The sequence below is a fragment of the Mus caroli genome, unplaced genomic scaffold (genome assembly GCF_978045245.1).
Source record: "Mus caroli unplaced genomic scaffold, Mus_caroli_1 scaffold_3, whole genome shotgun sequence".
Lineage (NCBI taxonomy): Eukaryota > Metazoa > Chordata > Mammalia > Rodentia > Muridae > Mus > Mus caroli.
The window spans coordinates 30353517-30366070 of record NW_028227258.1 but is presented as its reverse complement, the minus strand read 5'-3'; the positions used below and the strand labels follow the sequence as shown (position 1 = coordinate 30366070).

At 42.0% G+C, this 12554-nt stretch overlaps 1 protein-coding gene across 5 annotated transcripts in view; it reads right to left on the bottom strand.

The window, feature by feature from the left end:
• The window catches only part of Egf (epidermal growth factor), a 79333-nt gene that overhangs the window by 37536 nt on the left and 29243 nt on the right, over positions 1-12554 (bottom strand). For 4 of the 5 annotated variants that reach the window (XM_029475162.2, XM_021157941.3, XM_029475165.2 and 1 more), the window contains exons 6-11: positions 9372-9485; positions 7462-7584; positions 4426-4548; positions 3341-3466; positions 2212-2348; positions 898-1046 (exon numbers count right to left, since the gene is read on the bottom strand). In XM_029475162.2, coding sequence (XP_029331022.1) covers positions 898-1046; positions 2212-2348; positions 3341-3466; positions 4426-4548; positions 7462-7584; positions 9372-9485 — 772 coding nt within the window. The remainder of the gene's footprint in view (positions 1-897; positions 1047-2211; positions 2349-3340; positions 3467-4425; positions 4549-7461; positions 7585-9371; positions 9486-12554) is intronic. The other variant, XM_029475163.2, reaches the window with a different exon arrangement.

The following is a 12554-nucleotide window of genomic DNA, read 5'->3' as shown; positions in this document are numbered from 1 at the left end:
GAAGTGGGCTTTCTTCAGCATCATGCAGGAGGGAGGGAGCCCCTTCCCTTGTCCTCCTTCCTTCCTCTTCCTGTCCAGCCCTGTTCATTCTCAGGCTCACAGAGGCCACAGGCCACCGGAATTGAAGGGGCTGAGAGGACAGAATTGCCCCAATTTTGCCTCTCTTGTCACCCACAAAGGGAAGAAGCCCACCCTACCCAGCCTCTAAAAATGTCTTCCCATCCCCGGGGCACCTTCCAATCTTTCTCTCACCCCTGTTCAGCAGGAGCCAGGGCAAGGATTTTTGTGCAAGACTTGCCACTCACAAGCTTGTAAATAACCCGGGTCAACCTCAGCCTCTCAGCTGTGAGATGAAGGGGTGGGGCCCACTGGTCCCTCTGCCCACCGGTACCTTTCTGTCCCTTTGGTGAGTGTTCACGCATGGCCTGACACTTCCCTTACCCTTGTTCACACCACACCTCTGTACTCGTTTGTTAAATGGGGAAATCTGTCTTTTCTTCTCAGCTAACCTGAGAGCTGACCACAAAGACAGATCCCATCGCCTTCCCTATTGTGTATTCTGGAAGATACCTAGGAGAGAGCCTTATGCAAGCAAATGGTTCCTGATGGTGACCAGACGGGTTTGAGGCTGCACTGTTGACAGTGGTCTGAGCTGCAAAGCACTTGTCATTTTCTTGGTCCTGGAAATCCTATCACTATGGACCCTGTCCTGTGAAAGGAGTGGCCTGCTTGTTGGTGGGGAAGAGTGAGGAGTACGGACACCTGTGGAGTCACCTCTTGTCCTCACCAAGTGGCCAGCCGTTCTTCTCTATGTTCATAGTAGAGGATAAAGCCAGTAGAATCACTTGTTCCCTCACCTCTGTTTCCTGCAACAGAAATCTATAGCAAGAAACATACCCACTGTCTGTCCAGTAGATTCTCCGGCCAATCCAGTCCAGGGCAAGACCTTCAAGCGTGTCTACTCCTTCTGTGATCAGTCTTTCTCGCTGGGACCCATCCATCTTAGCCCTCTCTATCCACTTCAGGGCTGTCTGTGCAAAATATATCTGCAAGAGAGAACTAGGCATTTCTGATTTGTATTCTAAATATTAGTGTAGAATATGCATGAAGGATTAACAGCTCTTCAGGTCATGCAATGTAATTATTATCAGAGATAGACATACATAGCTACAATAAGCCCCGACTCTGCTACTCCTGAAAATGTGTAACCTTGAGCAATTTAATCTCTGTGTGGTGGTTTCAATAAGCATGGTCCCCATAAGCTCATAGAATCGAACACTTAGATACCAGGAATGGCACTATTAGGAGGTGTGGCCTTGTTAGAGTGGGCGTGGCCTGGCTGAAGTAGGTGTGGTTTTGTTGGAGGAAGTGTGTCACTGGGGGGTGGGCTTGGAGGTTTCAGATGCCAGGCCCACCATCTCTCCCTGTTGATCTGGATGTATCTCAGCTACCTCTGCAGTACCCTGTCTACCTGCATGTATGCCATGCTTTCTGCCATAATGACAATGGAATAAACTGCTGAACTGTAAGCCAGCCCTAGTGACATGTTTTTCTTTATAAGAGTTGCTATTGTCATGGTGTCTCTTCACAGCAAGAGAAACCTTAAGACTGCCTCTCTGTCTCTGTCTCTGCCTCTGTCCCCACCCCCACCCAACCATGCCCCAAGTCCAATCCTCCCTCTTCTCATACCAGCAAACAATCCAAGCCCTCCTGATGGGCAAGCATGATGCTGGTTTCCCTTCTGCTCCCCTAGAGGGGCAAATGAAAGGAGAATGATGCGCGCAATCTCCCCAAGAAGGCGGCTAACAAGGAACAAGGCTAACAAGTGTACAGGTGTCAGAGCACAGGTGTTCTTAACATTCCTCGAGTGCATATAGTTAACTTGTTCTGGGTCTAACACTGTGAGTGTGGCAGAGCATTTTTAAGGAGGCCAGGTCATCAGTGAAGCTAAAATCCTCCACTTTCTTTCTTTTTTTTTAAATTAATTAATTAATTAATTTATTATATGTAAGTACACTGTAGATGTCTTCAGACACACCAGAAGAGGGAGTCAGATCTTGTTACGGATGGTTGTGAGCCACCATGTGGTTGCTGGGATTTGATCTCTGGACCTTCGGAAGAGCAGTTGGGTGCTCTTACCCACTGAGCCATCTCATCAGCCCCAATCCCCCACTTTCATAACCTGTTCATGCATTAAAAAAAAAAGTGTACCTTGCTTTCCACAGGGTCATAATCCAAGGCAAAAACCATTCCCATCTGCCGGCTGAGCAGAACTTTGTAGTCTGTTCCATCAAAATGCATGTGTCGGATGTCCTGGGAATTTGCAAACAGTAAAAGTGGCTGTGGTCCTGTTAACAAAAATTTCAAATAAGGTTGAAAGCAAAATGCTTTAAACCCACAGTATTTGTGACTCTTGCTTTTTCACTGCACACTCTTCTTTACCTCCTGCAATACTATTGTGTTCAACCTCCCACCAGGGTTACATAGGCAAAGACAGGTGGAAAGACCTTCCCCTCTTGCAAGATTTCATCCCCGGGCCCTTACTTATAGAAAGGGTGACATTAACCCAAAACACAGACAAATCACTCTGGTCTCTTGGCTGTAAACCTCCTTCACTCACATAGGATGGATTAATTCATCAATTCATTTTCCATGGCTGGGTTCTCTTCCTAAAGGGGATCATATTTGAATTATAAGGCCCCATAATCATTCTTTGGGCTCATTATGTCTTATTAGCCAAGACTTATGGAGTTAAAAGTATTGAAGTTAGACTTAGGCAAGCGTCACAGAATCAGAATTGCAGCATCTCAGATTATCAGCATGATCAACCCTCAACAGACAAAATCAATTTGGCATAGATATAAGATTTCTAAGGGTCGTGAAAGACAGAAAAGATGCAATGCAGATGGAAAGAAGCAATTGAAGCATAAAGCTTTACATTAAAGTTGAAGGAAAAAGAACTTGTCAAAGTGTTATGATTACTATACTTACCAGAGAGATCAAAATCAAATCAGCCAACAAATATTTATTTAACATCAATTAACTATGATGCTCTTTAAGACCATTCCCCATGATGGTCCCCCTAGCTATTAAAGTTATCAGACCCTATCATAAGTGTCTGGAAGCCTCTTAACTAAGAAATAGTTTTCATTATTTATGTTGCAGTTACTTATATCATTCGTAGTAACAAGATTTATTTCCTACTTCCAACATTTTCTTTTCAAATCATACTTTCCACCAGGAATCTGGAAGCAATTTCACTTTGCATATTCCTAATGTAATACTATTTTTGTGTAATCTCTTTTTCAAGGAGAGACTTTCCAACAGCCATGGCACTAACCTGAAGCTGCACAGCTCTTTCCGTCTGACTGTAGGTCATACCCAGGAAAGCAATCACATTCCCAAGATCCTGGCCTGAGAGGAAGACAGATCTGGCTGCATCCACCATTGTCAGGCGATGAACAACCTACAAAAACCAGCCACGGGGTAATGATGTCATATCACACAAAATGGAACTTTTTTTTTTTTCCAGGAAAGAACTCTGAGGAACCGAGCATCCTTTAGACACATTTTCTTAATTATTGATACTCCTGCCATCAAGTTTATCTTCAGAGTTCAGAGGAACTGTCAGTCACACTAGTCTCTTCCCCATAACCCAGCATTTTGATGTTAACCCTTCACACTCCTTGTTAACCCTGCACATTCCTTTGGTCCTCATCCTTGTGTTCCACCACGGAGTTCAGGAACACAGGCACAGCCACCTTTTAGTTTGTCCTAACTCTTCTGCTTGGGTAATACAATTTTTCTACCTCATACATTTTGGGCCTCTTGACGTTGGCCTTTTTGTTTGTTTTTTCTGTTTTTCAATGATCTTAACTCACTTTATTTTCAATTCTAGATTTGAATTTCACCAAATATGTGTCTTGATATTTTGCAGATTTTATTTTATTTTATTGGTTTTTCAAAATAGGGTTTCTCTGGGATTAAAGGCGTACGCCACTACCGCCCAGCTGCAGATTTTATTTAAACAATTAAAAACTATTTAAAACTCTTGTGCTAATCTTGAGTTCCATGCAGACCTCTGTGTGCTTACATCTCTAGGAAGAGAAAAGCATGAGGTTAGGTATCAGCTGCCAATGATAGGCTGAGCGCTCTGCGTGCTTCTGGCAGCATTGAGGTCACATGAGGGGTTTACACCACACTGCTAGGAACTGGAAATGCTCCGGGACTAACGATGTCAAAGAACATTCTAGAATCCACTCTACTGTCTCAAAAACGTCCCAAATTTACCTATTAATCTGTTACATAAATGTCTTTCAGCACGTGATCACTGGAAGACCTAGCCTGCTTTGGCGATAGAGTAATATTTTCAGTGTCTCTTAGAAGATTCATATTGTTAGGGCAACAGAGAGCCAATAAACTCACCAGTGCAAGTCTTCCCATCTCTCCCAAGCACTGAACCTGCAGGACAGATGCACCGGGGACCATCTGATGTCAGGACACAGCCATGACTGCACTTTGATACGTTGCCTGGGCAGGAAACGAGTTCTAATTAAGAAGAACAAAGTAAGATTAGTGTTAAATTGGGTTGTGAACATTTGTTACAATCAGTTGCTACTCTGAAAGGAGAAAGTTGAATAAGAAAAAAAAACAACCTAATATTTATGAGATACCACAGTATTGAGAAATATCAAAACAAGGAACAATGTATCAATCTAAATAAAAAGATAAAGAGCTAGGATTTTGGAAAACTATTTCTAATCTCCTATGAGTTTCTCCTATTTTGAATAAGATTTTGAAAGTTGTTAGACACCATACTTCCAAAATATTTTACTTAGAATTTTTAAAAGATTTATTTATTATTATATCTAAGTACATTGTAGCTATTTTCAGACACACCAGAAGAGGGCATCAGATCTTGTTACAGATGGTTGTGAGTCACCATGTGGTTGCTGGGATTTAAACTCAGGACCTTCTGAAGAGCAGTCAGTGCTCTTAACCACTGAGCCACCTCTCCAGCCCGTTACTTAGAATTTTACCAATTGATTCTGGAGATTACAAATATTGGAAACAATAAAGGTATTTTGTGGATGGTTAAATGTTGGAAGAGAAATGAAAGGCTCTTAATACCAAAGTTTATGATAAATGCATAAAGGTACACCGTGTCTGTGTGCTTTCGTGCAACTTCAGAACACTGGGAAATGGAACCAGGAAAAGACAGGAAAAGATAACATCAGGGACGGATAGAAAATTCAGATTAGGAAAGGCTCCAACTGGGAATGATGGCCCATGCCTGTAACCCCAGCCACAGAAAGATGAGGCAGGAGAACCTCAAGATCAGGGCCAACGTGCACCGCCCTAAAGAGACTGTGTCAAAACAAACCTAATGAAAACGAACCCTTCAAATGCACACGAGCTTGTGCTAGAGAAGGTTTTTTTTAATGGGTGTGCATATGAAAGTCTAGCAGCAGTACAGAAATCACTGCATAGTGGCTTAAGCAAACTTAAACACTACTCTATACCTTGCATAAAAATTAACTCCAGCAAGTTTGAACGCAAATTTAAAACATCTATTGTAAAAGTTCCAGAAGCTTTGAGAATGAAATAAAACTCTATATGTTCTCGTTGGCATATGACGGGGCTTATATTCAACCCATTTGTATCCAGTGTTTTAGGGCATTCACTAATGGGTTAGACGCAAGTCTCATATGTGCAATGATGATAAGTAATTTCCATACAGTTCGTTGTTTATTATCCATCAATTTCGATGGGTCTGGTTTCATAAACCCAGATGATATACAGACAGACCTATTCTCTATCATCTGATACAAAGCTACATAGTAAGCATGATTTCAAACATGTGTCTGTTCATTAGTCATGCTAAGAGTGAATTAAAAACCAAGACTAAAGGATATATGACTACACAATCCTAAATTTGCACTGGGGGGGATCCACAGAATACACAATATTCTTTTTTCCTCCTCTTTTTAAAGTACACTCTAACATTGATGCCTCCCCAAACTAGAAACAACTAATTCACTAGCAAATTATATCCTCTAAATACGAAGTTTCACATTTGGTTTGCCTTATCCTGTAAGAATGGTCTCTTGGGAAAGCAGGCAGCTAATGAGATAAAATTCCCTTCATAAAAGCTTTCTAATTAATAATTAGAAAGAAATGGAAGGACCGGAGTATTACTTCAAAACTATTGGTGAAATAATAGATCTAGGAAATATTAAAATGTGACTGGTGAGTGCTGTAACCGACAAATGGACACTAGCTAATCTCACAATACAGAGGAACAACAGGGCATATCTACATTTTGGTGGAAGTACAAATACATTTATAATGTACTCTGGCCAAGAAACGTCAACGCTGAATCTAATCCAGTCCATAGTTATGACTGCAAGTTCACAGAACACTGAAGAGACATTGAGAAAATGTAATTGACAAAACCCACAAAGCAAGCAGCTCTGGAGCAAATAAAAATAGTTAACTTAATTAACACTATTTAGGGATAAGAAGAGTCTATGAGAGACAAAGGTATCAAGTTAAAACACGTTATTCAAACAAATCCGTTATGTATAGGACTTTTTTTTTTAAACATTTATTTATTTATTATATGTAAGCACACTGTAGCTGTCTTCAGACACCCCAGAAAAGGGCATCAGATCTCATTACGGATGATTGTGAGCCATCATGTGGTTGCTGGGATTTGAACTCACGACCTTCAGAAGAGCAGTCGGTGCTCTTAACCGCTGAGCCATCTCTCCAGCCCACAGGGCTTTTTAAAAGATGATGTAAACCTAGTCACACCCTCTGCAGCACAGGCTATGTACACTTGAAGGCTTTGCTTTTTGTTAGTTTTTTATGGAGTTGCATAATAGAAAAAAATTGATATTTGACGCTTTTAAGAATTACTGTCAATGTTAGGGGTATAACAGTAATATTGTGATTGCACCTAAAACTGACAGATATTACACTAGGGGGTTATAGTTCCTTTTTAGGTGCAATAATATATCGCCACTGGCTATTATATGCCTCCCTTTTAAAGATTCACAGTGAAATATTAGCTCATATAGATTAAAATAGAAATATATGTGTTTATTTGTTTATATAATTTTATTTCCCTTGCCCCGGAGTTTGTTTTTTGTTTTTTTTCTTTTTTTCAATAGGCTTGTAATAGAACCTAGTTATACAGGTTTTTAAGACAAAGTTCTTCTCTGTAGCCCAAGCTGGCCTTGACCTTATGATTCTCCTATCTCCACCATCATAGTGCTGGAACGACAAATCATACCACAATGTCCAGCTTCAACTCGCTGTGTTATAAAGCAAAGTGAAATATAACCCCAGGTAAGTTTAATGCACACTGCTAACCAAAGACCACCCACTCAGATCATAGCCACTTTAGGGACATTAGTGAAAAATAAGAGAACGCAGTACTGACTTGCTGCGGCTTACCGTGACATTGTTTCCCATCAGGAAGCAGAACAAATCCTGCGGGGCATGTGCAGTGATAGGATCCAGGGGTGTTTTCACACCCAAGAGTACAGCCGTGATTCTGAGAGGCACATTCATTGACATCTGCACAAGGACAACAGCCACCCCTGAGTACCCTTGAAAATGAACTGTGATATCCCGAATTGACACACAGTAGGGCATCTCACGCTTGCTTCCACTGCAGATCACCATGGGAGGGTTCTCTCTCCATCCCTCAGAGAGGGCGACAGAAATCAGCTCAGTGCTCACAGTGGTCCTTTCTATCAGCCCAGGGTCACTTAGAGACCACTTTCTCACAGTTTTAGACAGGATTTACCCTTTGCTAAAAAGTTAAGACAGGGACTGGAGAGATGGCTCAGCAGTTTAAGAACACTAACTGTTCCTCCAAAGGCCTGAGTTCAATCCCCAGAAACCACAGGGTGGCTCACAACCATCTCTAATGGGATCTGATGCCCTCTTCTGGTGTGCCTGAAGAGAGCAAACTAGACTCACATACATAAAATAAATAAATCTTAAAAAAAAAAAAGGTAAGATGAAATCCTCTAGAAAGCTAGGAACTCCTTTCTGTGACTCTGAGAATTGATCTGAGGGTCTTATGTGTGTTAAGCAAGCACTCTATCATCTGTCACTGAGCTGCCTGTCTCTCTCCCCTGCCTCCACAGCTGGCTTGAACTCACTAGGAAGCCCAGGCTGACCTTGAACTGCAGTCCTACCATTGAATCTGGGGTTAGAATATTTTAGCCACTTTAGGATATTTCCTGTTCTGCTTTTGGTCTTTCCCCTCCTCAGGAGGGACACTTCTCAACAACTCTGCTCTGACTGACGTGCCAGGCTTCAGCCCTCTGCCTCCTCAGCATCAGCTGACTGGGCATAAGCAAGGGACTGTTGAATGTGTATACCACTGCGCCTTCCAAAAAGCAAGTTACTTCTCCAGGGCTCCAGAGCTGATTACAGTGGACCAGGAATTTCCAAACAGGAGGAGGTCTAGATAAGCTGGATTCAGTTTCCTGGGGTTCTCTCTAGATCTCATGTGTGGTTAGATAAGTATAGAATACTCTCAAATCTGGTGGTAGCTATGGAATTACTCATAAAATTTAAGAAAAGAAATTGCTCATCCTGATATTTTGCACAAAGTCAAAATAAAAGAGAGAAGGGGAGGAGAGGGAGGGGGAAGGGGGAGAGGGAGAGGGAAGAGGAAAGAGGGAAGGAGGGAGGGAGGGAGGGAGGGAGGGAGAGAGAGAGAGAGAGAGAGAGAGAGAGAGAGAGAGAGAGAGAGAGAGAGAGAGAGAGAGAGAGGTGTTGATTGCACACTCAGAAACCCAGAAACCTCTGGCTCAGTTGAAGAGATGGCTCAGAGGTTAAAAAGCAATTGCTGCTCTTACAGAGGACCTGAGTTCGGTTCCTAGTACCCACACTGTGTGAGTATCCACACTGTGTGGCTCACATTCTTAATTACAGGTCCAGAGGATTCCATGCTCTCTTCTAGGCTCCACAGGCACCAGGCATGCACGTGATGCACAAACATGCAGGCAGGCTCTCGTACTAACAATATAAAAATAATAATAAATCTTTTTTTAAAAAACTAAAGAAAACCTTGGCCTGTTATCAGCCCCTCAGCAACTTCCTAATGGTTTGCATCTAGCAACAGAAGTCTACAAAAAAAAAAAAAAAAAAAAAGACTCGAGAGTATAATAGAAATTAAAACAGAAGAAAAAGTTCTCTTCTGGGGAAAGAAGGAAGGGAGGGAGGGAGCGAGCAAAGGAGGAAGAAGATTGAAGTCTGTTCTTCTTGGAGGCCCTGGACAACCCCCAGCCCCCACGGACCTCCTGCCACTTGTCAAAAAGACAGCTTCCGGCGCATGCGCACATTACCTTCGCAGTACTTCCCGTCTCGGGTTAACGTGTAGCCCTCAGCGCAAGTGCACGAGTGGGACTTGGGGTCTGGCTCACAGAGACTGTAGCGGCGACGTTTGAGACGTTCGGGGTCTAAAACAGAAGAGTGTTTAGTTCAGAGCAAGTGGAGATGCGTTTTTTTTTTTTTTTTTTTTGACAGAGGGCCATGAGAGAACTCACTGATAACAGCGGAGCTGGGGGTGGGGCTAACCTCACCGTGACGTCACAGCGGTGCCGCCTACAGCCCCGCTCCGCTCCAATCAGGATCTCCCTCCCTCCCACCCAGTAGTGGCCAAGCCTCTTATTTGCCTGATCGTAAGGCTCCTGCTGTCGCTCAGGGGCAGGGCAGGGCATCCTCATTAGCTGGAGATGGTATTTAGTTTGCAAAATGAGCATAACTTATCAGAGCCTTCATTTTGCTTTACATTTATATATTAAAACTATGCATACTATATCTTTAAGAGTTTAAAAACCTCAAACCTAACAACGTGTTTTTCTTGACTGAAATACACCTCAGGTCTGATACTTGACTGGTTTTATGGTCATTATTTAAAGAAGCAGGTTTCATACTATTGGCATACGCCTCACTTCTGAATATTGCGTTTTACTGCTGCTGGCATCCAATGTGTCATGACATATCCCAGGGGAAGTGTAAAGTATACTCACTGAACCGGATGCTTGGGGCAAATTAGCCAGAGTTGGGTTAAGTCACGTTTAACTGAGTGCTGCCGTCACGTGTGCTTATTACCCTTAAACTGAGGCTTAGGTTAAATTCACTGTGATGAATACGTGGCTCGTATGGTAATTTTACTTTTCAGACCCAAATGTCAAGAATGAACAACGGACACCATTGCATACACTAGCAAGATTTTGCTGAAAGGACCCAAATATAGCTGTCTCTTGTGAGACGATGCTGGGGCCTAGCAAACACAGGAGTGGATGTTCACAGTCAGCTATTGGATGTATCACAGGGCTCCCAATGGAGAAGCTAGAGTAAGTACCCAAGGAGCTAAAGGGATCTGCAACCCTATTGTTGGAACAACATGATGTACTAACTAGAACCCCGGAGCTCTTGTCTCTAGCTGCATTTGTATCGAAAGATGGCCTAGTCAGCCATCAATGGAAAGAGAGGCCCATTGGACTTGCAAACTTTATATGCCCCAATATAGGGGAATGCCAGGGCCAAAAGAATGGGAATGGGTGGATAGGGAAGTGGGGGGGCGCTATGGGGGACTTTTGGGATAGCATTGGAAACGTAATTGAGGAAAATATGTAATAAAAATATTTAAAAAAAAAAAAAGAATAGAAATCTCTGTGGAAAAACTGAAGGGTAAGTTTTGCTTTGTATCTTTTTGTATTGTTAAAATATATTTTATTCACAACCATGAAAAAAAAAAAAAAAAAAAAGAATGAACAACGGTATCATGCATCCCTTTTCAAAAGGTTAACAAGAACTTTGTCCATCTTGTTCCCTCCAACATTTGGCCAATTTTAATCGTAGACCCTTTGTAAAGAGCTTCAGAAGTTCTGTAAGTGCTTTAGAAGTACAGAAGTAAGCCTATGGGTGAGTGAATTTTTTTTTTTTTTTCCAGAATGCTAGAGACCTGGGAAGAGATGAAGGTAAAGACAGAAGATTGGGGGTGGGCGTGGAGACACGGACCTTTAACCCCAGCACGATGGAGTTGGAGGCAAAGTTAAGAGTGTGTCTACCTATCTTTCAGAAGATAGGGACCCTATCTTTCAAAAAAAAAAAATCGGCATTGTCAAAAGATCAAATGTGAATGAATTTAGCTAAATGACTTCTTTGTCTTTTATTATCAATCCATAAATCGAGCAGCAGTTAACCTAAGCCTCCAGAGGTGCTGTGCTGCAGGAGGCCCAACAACCGGCCTGAGTGGAAGGGGGAAATGGCAATTCGAAGAACAGATTGGGTGGCGTCTGACAGCGCGACTACTGGGGAAATTGAACTGTGGGGGACTTGGCTATCTCTGGTCTCTCTCCTGATTGCTCAGGCTAGAGAAACAATCGGTCACGTAGAAAGTCATTTACAGTTGGGTCTGTCCAGGATCTAGGGCAGGTTTGCACTCAGCCTAAGCCAGTGACCTCCTGTGCATTCATACATCTTTATTCAAAGACACACAGAAAAGGGAACCCCGGATGTCTACCTATTACAGAATCTAGAGGGATTCTGATGCCACGGTATTCAAAATATACTTTTAGAAACTCTAGCCTAGTGTACCACATGTCAGTTGCAGGTAACTAACTACTTTTAACTAATCTGTCTTATATTTTTAAATATTTCTAATTTATTCTTTCAAATAATTAAATGCACAATCTTGCCAACAAGCAATACAATTTCAACAACACTTATTGGATATGTTGAGTTGCAGTGGATACTATTTTGGAGATTAATTCTAAAATTTTGTTTATTCTCTGTGATTTTATGTCAGTTATACACACATATTATTCATTATTTCTGTGCTTCACTTAAGCTTTCAAAAACTAGGATACAAGCAAAATTAGGGGCTGAGGGTGTAGATCAGCTGGTGGCATTCTTGCCTAACTTGCAGAAAGCCCTGGGCTTAATCCCCAGCACAGCACAACACTGGGCACAGCACACAGCAGTATATGACTATAATCTGTACCCAGAAGGCAGAGGCAGAAGGAGAAGAGTTGCAGGACATCTTCAACTATGTAGTAAGTTCAAAACCAGTCTGGTGTGTACAGTCCTTGTCAAAAAGAAAGAGGGAGGGGGAGAAGGAGGAGGATTGTGAGGAGGAGGAGGAAGAGGAAGAGGAGGAAATTAACTGTCAAGCAAAGTTAAAAATGAAATGCTTCTAATAAAAGTGAAGGAAGAAAATTAGAAATGTATAGTTATTGGCAACCAAATATAGTCATCCCAACTTTAAAAAAAATCAAAGCGTAAAGCATGTGTAAGCTTTGTAACTTCACAAGTGAACACTACAATCCAGAGGAGTCTGCATCGGCCTCTTAATGGCATCAAAATGCCACCACTTCCCTAAGGTAGGAAGAAGATGATGCTCCCTATAAATAACTCCTTATGAACATCTTTTCAATTCCAGCGTGGTAGATAATTATAGGATTAAGAACCATGAAAACCAAGTTCTGTTTCTGTCTTTTACAGCAAATCACTTCATACCT